Here is a 15,319-nt window from a genome sequence, read left to right as displayed (position 1 = left end):
TCAGACACAAAGTGCTAAGATAGCAGACTGGTGATGCTGAAGGCTCTGAGATAACAAGTGAATAATTAGAAAAAAGCTCCTTTTCTAAGAGAGAAAATTAAGCCAAGGACTGAAAGCTTTAGCAGCAATCCAAACCCCACCCCACCCCCACCTTCCCTCACACAAAATGCCTAGATTTCCTTATTACCAAGAAAACGCTAAAGAGATATAACCTAACATCTATGTAAAGAGTCCTGAGAAAATTAGGCATAACCTGAATTCTTTTTCCTTATAATGATTATGTGTGTGTGGTCACACGGGGTGTCAGGGTAAGGTTTAGCAATTGTTTCTCAACAGGCAAAGCTCAGTTTGTGTAATATAATTGACATTTGAAGACAAGATTTGTGAGGAAAGAATTTTGCTGCAGAACAAACTGCACCTAGTTAATATGGTCTTCATCCACTGCTGGTTAATGACAAAAATTTCACTTTGCGAAAAGGAGCATCAAATTTATATCTGCTGGTTCCAGGAATACACAAGCCAAAAGGTCACCTGTACTCCTTCCTCTATAAACTAATCCATCACCTCTTGACCTAGAAGTCCAACAACAAAGTTAACATGATGTATGCAATTGTCATAATAAGATCTGGACTTTGTTTCGATATTATTTTCTTTGTAGGAGCCCAGGATTCCTTTCCAGGCTTAATTTCAGTATCTGCAAATCATCTATGGAAGACATTTGATATTTATGATATATAGGGGAGGCATTAGAGAGGTTTTGCCCCAAAAACACAGCTAGCTAATGGATATGACCCAAAGTTCCTCTGCCTTTTCAATTATATAACACTTCTGATTAAAAAAAAAGGCAAGAGGTGGAGGAGCAAGAAAAGGAAAAGGAGGGTAGAGCATGCTCTCTGAGTCTGGAGATGTTGGATATGGGATGTTACGCTGAATGAATGCCCATTAAGGAAAGTCACCCAAAAGCTAATCCAAATGATTTGCAAGAGACTTAGATACATGCCCTTTCCTCCTTCCCTCCCACTGAACAAAGCAAAAGGTTGTTTAACACAAGTAGTAGTAACAGTATTTCTCAATCATATTAAGGAAAAATCTTTGGCAGTCAAGATAATGATTTGGGCCAAATGACCAGGAAGAATGAGCTCTGGGCCTAGTTTAAAGCCAGCCTTAAAGAATCATTGCCAAGGCAGCCTACTGGCATGGCTTCAGGTAAAATGCAGAAGAGAAAGTAAGAATTTGACATGTAGATCCCTTCAAAATGAAAGATCTTAAACAACAATAACTATATATTATGGTTAGAGACTTTTCTTCCTTTCCCTAATCAGACTTAGAAACATTAGAGTAGACTGAGGGAAGTCTCTTTGACCTCCTATTCTTTTCTATTCCAGGGGTGGAGAACCTTCTGCCTGAAGGCCACATGTGGCCCTCTAGGTCCATAAGTGTGGCTCTTTGACTGAATCCAAACTTCTCATTTGGCCCCTGTGCAGGTGGTGGGGAGGAGGGGAAGGGAAGTAACATGTACGTACATAAACGTACAAAGAATTTATAGGCAAAAATATGTAAAGAACACATGTAAAATAAATACAAGGTAGTTTGGGAAGGAAGTTCCCTAGCAACCATCAGGATCAAGAAAGGTCCTATGTAGAAGGTAATGCTTATGAGGAAAAATAACTCTAAAAGACTTTCGGTCTCTAAACAATGCAATGATAAATTATGAGTGCAGAGGACTGGAGGTGAAACACACTGTCCCATACTGCCAGATAGGTGACAGAGCTAAAATGAAGCATGAAATAGGCACTTTTGACCAATGAAGGAGTTTTTTGGGCTGGATTAATCCATAGGTATTTGTCATAAAGGGTTTGGGGTTTTTTTGTTGTTCAATAGGGGGCTGTGAAAGTGAGAAATAATAAAGGCTTTTTTTTTTAAGTAAAAAGAAAGTGGTACTTTAGCTAAGGAGGAAGTAGGGAGAGAGTGCATCCTAGGCATCTGAAATAGCCTGTGCAAAGGCAAAGAAATGGAAAACAGAGTGTTCTGTGAAAAGAACAGGGTCAGCTAGGTGGTGCAGTGGGTAAAACACCAGCCCTGGAGTCAGGAGGACCTGAGTTCAAATCCCACCTCAGACACATTACACTCACTAGCAGTGTGACCCTGGGCAAGTCACTTAACCACATTGCCTAGCCAAAAAAGAAAAGAAGAGAACAGCAAGAAGGCCAATTTGGCTGGACCATAGAGTGTGCAGGAAAGGGAGTCATATTTAATGAAGCTGGAGAAGTAAATTGGTACTAGGTTGTGAAAAGCTTTAAATATCAAACAGGGGTGTTTATATTTGATCCTTCAAGCAACAGAGAATCACTATAGTTTGTCAAGTAGGAGCAAGAACAGGTCAGATGTGTGCTTAAGGAAAATGACTTTGGTAGCCACTTAGAGGCTGGGTTGGAGGGGTTAGAGACTTGAGGCGGGAGACCCATTAGGAGACCATTGCAATAGTTCTAGGCAAGAGGTATGAGGGTCTGAACTACTATAGTGGCTGTGTGAGTGGTAAGAGGGGTCAAATTTGAGAGACGTTGTAGAGGTAGAAGGGACAAGATTTGGCAACTAATTGGATATGAGGGGTGAGAAAGAATGAGAAGGAAAACACCAAGGTTTCAAACTTAGGATCCTAGAAAGGTAGTCATCTCATTGACAGAAATAGAGGAGTTCAAAAATAGGACGGTTTAGTGTGCGGATAAGTAATGGATTGTTTTGGACATGTTGTGTTTGAGATGCTTATGGGACATCCAGTTTGAAATATGTAATAATCAGTTCTAATGTTAGCTTTTCCATGAATTCCACATGCTACCTCCCATTTCCACAACTTTGCACATGCATGTTTGGAATGCACTCCTACCTCCCCTCTGCCTCTTAGAGCCCCTCAACTGTTTCAAGGCATAGAAGCCTCTCCTATGAGAAGCATTTCTCAATTTTTTCCAAGTGATTAGTGTTCTTTACATTTATCTGAATATGTATTACTCCCTGCCCTAGAGTGGAAGCTCTTCAAGGCCAGGGATTATCTCATTTTTGTCTTTATCTCCAATTCTTAGCACAGCACCTTTCACACATGAGGCTCTTAATAAAAAGTGTGTTGACTGTTGGTGGAGTTGTGAACTGATCCAACCATTCTGGAGAGCAATTTGGAACGATGCCCAAGAGCAATCAAACTGAGCCAGCAATACCACTACTAGGTCTATATCTCAAAGAAATTTTTAAAAAAAGGAAAAATAAATTATAGCAGCTGTTTTCCATAGTGACAAAGAATTGGAAATTGAGAGGGTGCCCATCGATTGGGGAATGGCTGAACAAATTACGGTATATGAATGTAATAGAATACTACTGTGCTTATAAGAAATAATGATAAGAAATAATGGCAGATTTCAGAAAAATCTAGAAAGACTTAGTTACATGAACTGATAAAATGTGAAGTAAGCAGAATCAGGGGATCATTGTACATAGTAACAGCAATATTGTGCATGATCAACTATGTCTGACTTAGTTCTTGTCAGCAGTACAATGATTCCAAAAGATAATTCCAAAAGACTCATGATGGAAAATATTATCCATACCCAGAAAAAGAGCTAATGGAATCTGAATGCAGATTGAATTATGCTATTTTCACTTTGTTTATTTGTTTGTGTTTTTTCCCTTTTATTCTGAGTCTTCTTTCACATGACTAATATGGAAATATGTTTCCCATAATTATATATATATATGTACATATATGATTATATATATGTATATATATATATACATATATATATATATATATACATATAAAGCCTATGTCAAATTGCTTACTGTCTTAGGGAAGAGGAAGAGAGGGAGAAAATTTAGAACTCAAAATTTTATTTAAAAATATTCTAAATTGTCTTTACATGTAATTGGAAAAAATAAAATACTATTTAAAAGAAAAAAATTAAATTGAATTGAATTGAATGTTGGAAGAGTCGTGGGATTTTAGAGCCGGAGGAAATTCTTTATCTAGCTAGCCCCTCAGAGAGGTGAGTGACTTGTCCAAGATCATATAAGTAGCACAGCCAAAAGTCAAACTCAGGTCTAGGGCTCTCTCTACCAATCATATCAGTAGTAATAGATAATGTTTATGTAGCTCTGTAAAGTTTGCAAAGTGCTTTACCTATTATTTCATTCAATCCTTAAAACAACCCTGTGAGGTAGGTGCTATTATTATCCAAATTTTATAGAAGATGAAACTGAGGTTCATAGTGACTTGTCCAGAGTCAGACAACTCCTCTGAAGCAGGTCTACCTTACTCAAATTCCAGCAAACTATCCATTACACCATACACCATTCAGAAAATGTTCTGTTTATTCATCTGCACAATGGGATAATAATCCTTGCCTACCTCACCAGGTTATAGTGAAGATCAAATGAGATAATGTAATTCAATGCAATAAACATTTATTAAGCAACTACTATGTGCATTTGTAACAGAAAGAACATGGTGCTATAAAATGATAGAATGCCTAGAGCTTTTTGTAGATTTGTGTAGGATCTAAATTAAAGGAGCAGAAATTAATATTATTATTATTTGATAGGATCTAATGATTTGTAGATCACCAGGTTGTTGTTGTTGTTGTTTTTTCACCTTCAGCTCCAGTGGAATATAAGTTCCTTGAGGACAGGAACTGTTCTGTTTCTGTCTTTGTATGCCCAGTGACTTGATCGTGGTAAGTGTTTAACGGATCCTTGTTGAATCAAACTCATGATACAGTCTACCCAGGACTGGAAAGTTCTTCAATCTTTCTTCCAGGTGAAGAAAAAACTCACATCCATGAAATTAGGGATCTTTGAAATATTTTAAAATTTCCATAGCCTTTATTACCTGATTTAATCCTCATAAGTGTTGTTCAGTTATGTCCGAATGTTCAAGACCCCATTTAGGGTTTTGTTCAAAAAGATACTGAAGGGGTTTGCCCTTTCATTCTGGAGCCTTTTCTGGTGAGGAACTGAGGTAAACAGGGTTAAGTGACTTGCCCAGAGTCACACAGCTGGTAAGTGTCTGAGGCCAGATTTGAACTCAGGAAGATCATCTAGATATAAATATTTATTACCAGAATTTTCATTTTCTTTTTCATTGTTTAATTGGGGGGGGGTCAGTGGGAGAGGTAATGAAAGCATGTAAAAATGAATATTTAAAAAATTAAGAACCATCTAGGTAAAACAACAAATACTAGATTTTAACATTCATGGAATGGAGAATTTTCATAGAGTGGTAGGCAATCTGCTATTTCTATCGGCAAGTAGCAGATCTTGGAAAAGCTGCATGGCATCACTAGGCCTCAGACTGCCCAATCGGTAAGCCTGGAATATTTGCTAGGATAGCTAAGACTTCTTTTCAGCTTTAAATCTATGATCCTCAGATCTCAGAAGTAGATGCTATTGTTATCCCCGATTTAGAAATGAGGAAACTGAGGTTCTGAAAGGGTGCACGACTTGCCCAAAATAACACCCAGCTAACAAATGTCTGAGGTGGCGTTCAAACTCTGGTCTTTCTGACTCCAAATCCAGTACTCTATCCCCTACAATAAGCATTCAGTATTTACATCCCCCTTTCCCCGGTTTTTTGTTCCCTGGGCCAGAACTGTGATATCACCCAGTAGTTCTAACATCACTCAAGAAGATCAGTAACTGTTCTGAAATTTATAGCCTTAGGACTTGCCTGGGGCACCAAAAGGTCAAGTGACTTGTCAAGGGTCATACAGCTGATAAGTGTTAAGAAGTAGAATTCCAACTCTAGGCTTCGTAACTTTTTCAGGTTATCGGCCATACTCCGTACCCAGTTAAGGCTGCGATTAATTTAAAAGATTTTTTTTAAGGTAAACATTTCCAAGCCCGGCTTCATTTAAATATTCCACGTAGCAAACTCCTCTAATGAGGAAACTCTAGCCGTACTGAATTTGAAGACAAAACTTCTCAAGACAGAGACCCAAAGGTGGCCCATTCTCCAGTGAAAAAAACACCTCTGAGTCCCTGACACAGGGATAGGTGGAGGACTAGGGGATGAGCTCAAAGCCGCCCAAACCGCAGCCGGAGGCTTTCCCCAACCTACCTGGCGATATCAGAGGGCAGTCTTCAAGCTCCGTACACGGCGGAGCTGCGCATGCGTTCAAAGCTCCGACTTCTCCTCGCCACCACCCCCCCGCTTCTCCCAAAGCGCGAGCCTCCTAAGAGGCCCCCTGCAAAAAGCTCCGGAGCTGCACGGCTTGGGAGCTAACCATGTGCGGGGATTGGGAGCGGGAGCTGAGGCGTTTCGAAAGTTGCGTCATCTTTTGAAAAATAAACTTGACCACCTCCGCGCTCCATCCACTCTAAAGCAGCCTCCAGATGGCAGCTCCATTACTCGCTCCAGATCGCGAGGATTCCCTTCCGTGCGGGTGGCCTCCCTCTGTTCCAAGGGGGAGAGTTTATGGCCCCGTGTCGGAAACGTGGGGCAGTTTACCTTACCCTGGGGGCCATTATTTCTTTGCATTTCCTGTGGCCTGGGAAATTTGCTGCCTGAGCTCAGCGGTAGCCAAGGATTTTTGCATTTCACAGAGCTTGGGTCCCCGAGGTCTACTCCTCCAGAGTAACCTGGGGAGTCCGGGACGGGGGTGGGAGGGAGGGAGGAGGTGGTACTAAGGAAGGGGAACTTGTAATCGCTTGCAGTGGGACAATGCCGACTTTTGAACCTCTAACCACTAAGCAAACAAACCTTGTGCTCTTGCTCCACTATCCAAACAGTATTTATTGACAGGCGTTTCACAGCAACGCATAGCAACGGCTGCGGCCAAAGCGGCTGCGAACCCCCGTGGTCCTGCCCTGGGATCAACGGCGTGGGCGGGGCCCAGCCTGGGGAGGTCCTCACCACAGCCTGGCGCCCCAGGGACTGGCAGGTTGGTCTGTATTGCCCTCTGGCCTTGCGCTGCCAGCCCAGGAGTGCCAGACTGTGGGCTTTGGACAGCGTCTTTCCTTTCCACAGCGCTTTCTTCCCTAACACACGTGGCCTACGACCGGGCGAGGTAGCTTAATTAAAAGGAGAATATTTTCTTCCGCAAGAGTATTCCTTCAATATATTTTGCGAGAACGCACACGTATAACCTGTATCAAAATGCTTGCCGTCTCAGGGAGGGAGGAAGAGAATTAGGAACTCAAAGTTTTAAAAATAGAATGTTTAAAATAGTTTTTACATATAATTAGGGGGAAAATTTTTAAAGGAATATTCCTTTACAATAATCCCAACCAACACTGCATCTAGACTGCTAAAAAAAAAAAAACCCTCATTTTCAACAGTGGGGGCCCATGACGCAACCATCTCCAGGACCAAGGGAGCCGGTTTGATTCGGCATATCATAATCTACCTAAAATCTAGAAGCGATTTTAGAGACCATTCAATCCAACTACATTATTTTACAGATGAGAAAAGTGAGGCCCCAGAGAGGTTAAGTGATTTGCCTAGTGTCACACCGCTACGGAGGGTCTGTGACAATATTGGAACCAACGGCTATCTTATTCCAAGAGCTGCATTCAATCCGTACTACACTACAAACCCCGTTGGTTCCAGGCGCGCCCAGACAACTTTTTCTTTGGAATTGGTAAAGAAACAAGAACCTACTCTACTCCTGAAACTGCTGCGACATTCCAAGCTTTTGTTTTGTTTTGCTTTAGTATTTCTTCGAGTCCATCCTGCAAAAAAGTGGGGGATGCCAACCGTTCCCTGGGTTTACGACAGATTGCAGTCCGGGAGGCAGACTGAGGCCAAGAAGGGGCCTAAGTGAGCTTCCCCTGGGTCGACTAACCTGATACTCTAACCAGCCAGGCGCCCCCTCCCTCTGCCCCAAGGACTATCAGAATATGCAGCACATAAGATTACAGATAGAGGTTTGAAATTCATCCAGGCGGGAATGCGGTTCCCAGTCTCCCCGCCCTGGAGGTGAAGTGCTGGGTGGTTGCTACCGGCAGCAGCAGGCCCCCTCTGAAGGCCCTTCACCCAAATCTGGCGCCTGTCTAGGCAAAGGACTCAACTTCTCCAGCCGCGGAAGGGAGAGCCGGGAAAATAAACTAGGATTATGAAAGGCCTTTCCGATGCATACCTTTGAATTCATCGGAGAGAGGGAGGAAAGAAACACAAAAGGGAGGAGATGGAAAAGAGGGAAAGCTCTAGAGCCTTGAAACTACCAGTAAGACTGGTGATGACGATTTGTGGGAAACTCTGTGTATTTAGCAGGATAAAAGTGAAAATTTTGCATTTCAGCCGATGTTTTTCTTTCAGATAACTGGTTTGTGAGAGACCTGCAGAGAATGGACACGGGTGGTCGCCGATAAAAGGACCTGCCGAGTGGACTGGGAAGTTGACTAAGCTTGAGGTCGGCCCAGGTTGGGTCTCTTTCCTCGGGCAGGGGTGGCCCCAGATAGCTCCAAAGATCTGGGACAGAGCAGCTGATAATTCAAATGCATTTTGCCCCAAGACTTAGGGTTAGAAACAAATTCCGCAGGTGGGGAGAAGGCTTTGCATGGCAATGAGGACACAAGATCTGCTCCCTAAAGCTGACCCTCCAGGAAACTGTGAGGCCAGCCATGTAATCCCCTGATGCTTCCAGCTTTAGCTCATGACTGGAGTGAAGATGTTTGATTTTTTTTTTAAGATAACTCCAGATAAAATCTCAGGCAGATAAATAGGAGTCTGAAGTCTGGCAAGCTCATTTATCTCCCTTTTTTTCTTTTTTTAAGAATATATTCAAATGTGTTTCAGCGTTCTTTCCCTTTCTCCACCCTCCCCCCCTTTCCCCATTCCCTCCTATCATATCACTTCTCGTCCCCCTCCTCAATCCAGAATAACTTTAGCATAGCGTGGTAGGGGCTCCCATGTGTGAAAAAGCAACAACTCCGGAACAGCAATAACAACAAAGAAATCTCTAGGCCAGCCAGCCTCAAGTTTGTGAAAACGACAGGAAACCCAGGTTAGCTCTGGCATTTATGACACCAAACATACATTCAGCCTGGAGAGGTGAGGGTGACAGGCTTTCTAAACAATGTCCAGTTCTCCAGGCTGTGTTTTCTCCCAAGGTCTGGAGCCCAGAATACCCCTGACAACTGTTCCCTCCCTGTTTTGGTGTAGGGAGGGAATGAGGAGGAAGGAAACACCAATCACTTTGGGTTCAGCTGCCTTCTAAGGTACAATTTTCTGTCTTTCTCTGCTCTGGTTTCTGAGTTCAAATCTTCTGACCCAGGACAAATGGGCCTCCTTGTCCTGGGAGGAAGTGAGAGAAGTCACGAATGGCACCAAACACTTTCGGTCCACTGGATCTGCTCAGCTCCCTGTTGCGGGTGAAGCCTTTAGATTTTGGAAGCTGAAGGTGCTAAGGAGCAGAGAGAAAAGGCCAAAAGCAATGTCTATTCAGCTTTGCCAACACCATGGAGTCTTGGTGCCCAGTGCTTGCTTCCCCAGAATGGAAGGAGTCATGAAAAGTCAGATATCAGAGGCTAACTTCTATGGGATTCCCCAGCCCACTTATTCTGGGTCCCTTTTTCACTTGGGAGGACAGACAGGTAGGTGGGTGTTACAATGGGGATGGTACTGATCTCCCAGTTAGGTCAGAAGCCAGTCCTTCCCAGCACTTCTTCCCATACCCAGCCTGGAACCACTCCAGTCTTGTGGCTATCTCACACACAATGTGGGGTCATTGTGTGATAGTGGGGGCCAACACTCCTCCAGCAGGCCCCAGAACTCCAGGGACAGACCCTGGTGCTGAGCCCTGCAGGGAGGCCACTGGACTTAGGGGCTCTGGGCCACTTCTCAAAGCACCAGGCTGGGATTGTGACTGAGGTGGAGGCGGTTGCTGCTGCTGTTGCTGCTGCAATTTCTTCTTATTAATTTTTCTTTCCTTGGCTCTTCGGTTTTGAAACCAGATTTTAACCTGAAAATTGGGGAGGGAGAAAAGAGAAATGAGAAGGGCAGTGTGAGAATGAGAGAACCACAGCAGGATCCCCAGAGTTTGTATCTCCCATGCACATCTCACAGTGGTTAAAGTGAAGTACGGTTCTGGAACTCCAAATTTACCCTTGGAAGATTTCTCCATTCCCAACAGTTTCCTGGAAATGTTTCTAAACCCAGCTGAGTCACAATTAAAAGCATTTCTCCTCTTCTCCCAGACTCTTCTCACACTTATTTGTCTTTCTACCAAAGCAAACTTTCTCAAAATTTTCACCAGAATTGATTCAAAACTTGGAAAGGCATAAGGCTCATGCCTACAAAGGACCAATCCAGCCTCTGGATGCATTTTAAAAGGCAATTTTAGGCCCTCAAGGGAAAGTAAACTACATACAACTCCCATCCTAGGACTGGAAATCTTATGGAATGTGAGTTTGAAATTCCAAATGTGACTTTTTTGTGCTAAATAAGGCCATCTTTCTGGTATTTGATGATGCATAGTGGTTTCATGTGTCTAAGGCTCAGTCTTTTACCAGACTGTAAGTAAGCATCTGGAGGGCAGGAGCTATATCTTAAATTTCTTTGTAATTTTCTATCTGTGTCTAACACAATGCTGCATGTGTGTATATATGTATATGTGTGTGTATATACACACATATACATATATGTGTACATATACACACATGACTATATATACATAGACATATATAGGTATTATAAACACATATATGTACATCTTGCTCTCAATAAATTCAGGGTTGAATTCCTATTCAAATTGAGAACCTTCCTTCTCACATTTCCCCTTCCCATACAAAAACATGTGATCAATGCAAAAGAAAAGGAAGGTGGGGGTAGGGAGGGGTGGAGCAAGAAATACAAAGGCCAGAACGAAACTTTGATCTTCTACCCCTTCCCGTCTTGCTAGTCCCACTTAGTTCACTGGGAGCACCCAGAACTTGACTTTCTTATCCTGCCTCGGTCTCAGAACTGCACCATCACTTCCACTAGGAGAAGGGCACCCACCTGTCTCTCAGATAGTCCCAGTGTGGCAGCCAGCTCCGCTTTCCTTCGGATGGTGATATATCGGCTATAGTGAAATTCTTTCTCCAGCTCCAGCCGCTGGTGGTCGGTGTACACGACTCGGTATTTGTCTTTCGTCCTGGTTTTAACTGCAGGGGAAGGAAAAGTCAGGACAGGAAAACTAGGCCAGAGCCCATCAGTCAAAGTATAATGACAAATCTCTTTAACCAGGAGGCCATTTCTCTTCCTCAACCGATGCGTGGGGCCGCTTGAATAAGCCAGCTTAGCAGAATCTGACAAAGTGGCAGGAGAAGCCCTAAGGAGATATAGTCCACAGGAGAACTAAACCAACTCTCAAGATGTGTGTGTTTTTTTTTAATTAAAAAAGTGAAGTTAAACCAAAACTACTCACACACAAAGGAAAAATAGTGCCACCCTCTCTGGGAGTGGGGGAGGAGGAAGAACAAAGGGAGTACATTTTCACTAAGAAAAAAAAGCAAACATGAGGTAAACAAATTTTAGGAAATGTCACAATTAACAACTCCACTGTAGAATTCAGGAAAAGAGCTCCTTCGAGGTTCAGTGAAGCTGGGATTGTTAGGAGGTCCAGTCTCTATTGGACAACCACTGGGCTTGGTTTTACTTTTATTGAGGTTGCCCACTTTAATAAATGGGAGGCTGGTGTACATAGGGGGAAAGAAAAAAAACAAACCTTAGTATACCTTCCTCCAGATTCCACCCTTACAACTGACCCCTACCAGCCAGAAAACACCCTAATGCTCTAATATTCACCTTGACTTTGAGAAATGAATCAATTTATAGAAACTAAAACCAGGTATCCCGCCTGATATAAGAACTCCCAATGGGATATTTTTACCCTAAGCAGACTGCTTTTTAGCCCAGCTTATAGTCTCTACCCTCTTCTTTTCTTTCTGCTGCAAAGTGAGTTATCCCGAAAGGCGATCTGTGCTTATTGGCCTGAGTCAACATATTTAATCTCAGAATGATTGTTTCCCTTAAGGGCCATGACAAATAGAGAGGATGATGATACCGAAGTAGTTGTCCCAAACCAGCCCTCTCTTGATTTCTGCCTTATCCCCTTAGCAGATGTCATCTGTCTCACTTGCCCCACTTCTCAAGACTTTTCTCCCAGATCCGTTCCCTGAGGAACAGGTTCGGTAGCTCTCCCAGTCCACGAGGAAGATCTAAATGGTCCCCAGGATCTGCCTGTAGGTGTTTAATGGCCTGGAGGCTGACTTTGGTCAGGTAAAACCCTTTGCAAACCACAACAAAAGCGTCCTGGGAAGATACAGGATTGATCAGAGAGAACTCCGCGGGCCGAAGAAAGGGGAACACCAGCACAAACAATGCAGAACAGGGCGATCTTATCAAAGAAAAGCCCTTTCAATGCCTTAATAACAACTGCATTCTGTTTGAATTACCACTGCTGAACAAATGGCGGCGAGGGCTTTCATCCCTTACCCCCACCGTGCATATTAACATAAACACGGGTTCTGGAGGCTGCATGTGAATAGAGACTACACCATCCACCCGCACCTTCTGAGAGCAGGAAAACAGGGCTCGGGAACCCCCAGAAACCCAAGACCTGGGAGCACGCCCATTTGCTTTGACAGCTACGAGAACCAATTCCATTCCTGGGAGCCTGTGTGGTGGACTACTCCAGGAACCAAGGGTCTTCCGCTTTACAGACTGGGTTCCAGGTCAGGGGAAGCAGCGGTGGCTTATGCATACTGCAGCTAACCATGGACCCCTTTTCTCCTCTTTTCTCTCCATTCTCCCTTCTCTTCACTGCGAGTCTGTATTCAGGGCAGCCCCGCACTCCCTGAGAACCAGGGTGGGAAGATTAGGGGGGAGGGGAGGTCCTGAGGGTGAGATGGACATGTCAGAATTCATTATTGACTGCGAAAAGTCACCACCCTTTTTCCGGACAGTAAAAGGGACAATGGCAGAGCTGGGAAGGTGTATATCAAAGCAAGCCGGCAACCAGCCCCCTCCCCCGAGCTTTGACAGATGAAGCTCAGCAGAGGAGCGGGCCACTGGACTTGCAGGCTAGGGGCTCCGGAGACATTAACATCACAAGGGAGGCTAGGCGCCGGGCGGTGTCCTTGCCACCTAAACGCAGGACTTCACAGTATTCTCCTCCAGTGACCCTGGGCAGTCCCAGCTCCCGCAGTTTCCCTTCTCCACCCCCCACCCCCCAATCTCCCCAGGATATACAAGGAGATGGCCTTCAACTCCTTAAAGTCACGTCTCAGTCAAGTTTTGGCAAAGGTCTTCTCACCTTTGGAATTCTAAAAAAGGTGGTCAAATAGGATTCCACAACAATTAATTACTCTGGGCTCTGGGTCGCCCGCGTGCCCCCCCCCCACGAGTTAAATTTCTCAACTAGTCTTTCCAATCTAGGCTTTCAGGGAAGTGTTTTGTTCGTTGAAGTATGTGTCCAATGATTCAGAAACCAATGCTCAGCGACGGCTACCAATGATTTATATGGCAGTAATTGGTTATAAAAATCTAAGTGGCTGCCACTCCGATTATAGGTGAGAAGAGGAAGAGGAATGGGTCTCCGAAGAAAACATTTAAGAAAAGGTCACTGAGCCTTCCTCCTACACTCTTATCCCGCTTCCCCTCCCAAAGCCAAATCGCCAAAGAACAAACTCTGGAGAAAGGAGTAATTGGCAATAGTTTCCTCTGTCCTGACACTACCCCACCTGAGGACTCCATCCCTCTTTTGCTTTAGAAGTGAAAGCCTCTTCACTCTAACCTCCGCGCTTCCCCTTCCCCCCACCAGCACCTCAGAACAAAGGTTCAAAGAACAGGACAAGCTGAGCCCTCCCCCCCCCCTTGCTCCTCTGGACCTTACCCGAGCCAGGGCGGGGCTCTCAGTCTGCAGCTACAGAGCAGAGTCCCCCTACTTCCCTCACATACTGGAGGCTTAACTCCTAGCCTTGAACCACATATAGAGAAACAGGCCCAGTATTCACCACCCCGCCCCCGCCCCAGCCAGAGTACCAATCATTCTACATTCCCAGGAACGTGAGGAGGAACTCAAATTCAATTTGGAACCTGAGGTCCTGTGTTCAAATCCCTGTTGTGCCATTTACTACTTGTATGATGTTGGGCGAGTCACATAACCAACCTCTCTCGGACCGAGTGGCTGCAAGTGTAAAATGAGGCAGTTGGATTAGAAGGCTTTTAAGGTCGCTACCAGCTTTAAATCTGTGATCCTAGAGAATATGGTGGTGAAGGAGGGAAGGGGAAAAAGGATTCAGCGGCTAAGGAATCGGGGGAAAAAACCACAACAGTGGGAAACAGAGGCCGTGGGCAATTCTATACTTAAAACAGCTATTCAGAGTTCACCAAGACTCTAGCTTTACCTTTAGACGCCTCTGCTCCTACTCCTCTTCTCCAAGTCTGGAAGGAGGGAGCACAATACGGGACTACCGAGTCAGGAAAAAAAAAAAGGTTCATTTCCCTAATCATTCTTTACTTTGGTCCCTGGATTTTTTCCCGACCCGTTCTCGGCATGCCACAGGTAAACTTATTACACGTCACCCACTCCCGGTCCTGAGACTAGAAGACTCGAGATTTGTTCCCCGTTTCCATCTCTCCCCCAAGTCTTGGGGGCTTGAGATCCTATAGACGCCCCCCAGCGCTCCAGCCTTACAGGCTCCTGGAGCTCTGGGGGGCGCGTAACCGTCCCTGCAGCTTGACTTCCTGCGGGCTTTACCCCTCTCTCCACTTTCAGAGGTCCTGGTCCCCTAGCCCCGCGCAGCTTACAGCTTACCCTGGCCGCCCAGGGAGGGCTGCGTCGGTTTCCGCATCCACTCACACAGGTTGCGCCGCTGGCCTCCAGGAGAGAGCTGTTCAGCCGCAGCTGCCACGGGCGGCCCGGAGTTGAGTGTTTGCAGTAGCCCGGAGGCGCAGGAGGGTGCAGTGCCTGGATGGTGAGGGTGGTGGTGCGGGTGGTGATGTGAGTGGTAATCGGCCGGGCTGCTGTATCCCATAGCCGCGGCAGGGGAACCCCCATTGAGACCGTGCGCCACTGAATTGGCTGTAGCGGTAGCTCCCGGCGCGTAGCCATTCCAGTCCTCCCGGAGTGGAGCGCCGTAAGGAGAGGGCCAAGAGGGGCCGGGGGACTGGGCGCTGTCCAAGTTCGCAGCCGCCACGTGGTAACCTCCGTAGTCCGGGTACTGAGGGGGGCTGACGAAGTTCTGCGGCGCCAAATTGAGCCCGCCAGAATGGCGCACGGAGCTGGGGTACATGCTCATGTCCTTATCCAATAGGTAGCTCACGTACATGGTGGCAGGAACTCCAGAGCAG

The 15,319-nt window shown here is 45.1% G+C and overlaps 1 protein-coding gene and 1 long non-coding RNA gene across 3 annotated transcripts in view; both read right to left on the bottom strand.

The window, feature by feature from the left end:
- The window catches only part of LOC110215605 (uncharacterized), a 28,415-nt gene extending 21,809 nt beyond the window's left edge, over window positions 1-6,606 (bottom strand). Inside the window, exon 1 of the long non-coding RNA XR_002326578.2 lies at window positions 6,101-6,606. This is a non-coding gene — a long non-coding RNA (uncharacterized LOC110215605). The remainder of the gene's footprint in view (window positions 1-6,100) is intronic.
- Window positions 6,607-8,987: 2,381 nt separating this feature from the next.
- CDX2 (caudal type homeobox 2) lies at window positions 8,988-15,297 on the bottom strand. 2 transcript variants are annotated; one of them, XM_020997221.2, is made up of 3 exons: window positions 14,784-15,297; window positions 10,982-11,127; window positions 8,988-9,944 (listed from the first exon to the last, which is right to left on the bottom strand). In XM_020997221.2, exons 1-3 carry the CDS (start codon window positions 15,295-15,297, stop codon window positions 9,708-9,710), a joined length of 897 nt encoding a protein of 298 aa, XP_020852880.1. In that variant the 3' UTR covers window positions 8,988-9,707. The 2 variants fall into 2 exon arrangements, with proteins under 2 accessions (XP_020852880.1, XP_078002591.1); XM_078146465.1 differs by having other exon boundaries at window positions 9,735-9,946; window positions 10,988-11,127.
- Between the last annotated feature and the right edge of the window lie 22 nt (window positions 15,298-15,319).

Source organism: Phascolarctos cinereus, unplaced genomic scaffold (assembly GCF_003287225.1).
Source record: "Phascolarctos cinereus isolate Bilbo 61053 unplaced genomic scaffold, phaCin_HiC Scaffold_726;HRSCAF=1367, whole genome shotgun sequence".
Taxonomy (NCBI): Eukaryota; Metazoa; Chordata; class Mammalia; order Diprotodontia; family Phascolarctidae; genus Phascolarctos; species Phascolarctos cinereus.
Note: the sequence above shows the minus strand (reverse complement) of the source record. Positions and strands in the feature narration are given on the sequence as shown.

Excerpts from the sequence above, each read along its gene's own strand:
- CDX2 (XM_020997221.2), bottom strand. The coding sequence starts at position 15,297 with ATGTACGTGAGCTACCTATTGGATAAGGACATGAGCATGTACCCCAGC. Across the intron at positions 11,128-14,783 it reads GCCCTCCCTGGGCGGCCAGG|TTAAAACCAGGACGAAAGAC; the intron begins GTAAGCTGTAAG and ends CTTCCCCTGCAG. Across the intron at positions 9,945-10,981 it reads TGGGACTATCTGAGAGACAG|GTTAAAATCTGGTTTCAAAA; the intron begins GTGGGTGCCCTT and ends CCCAATTTTCAG.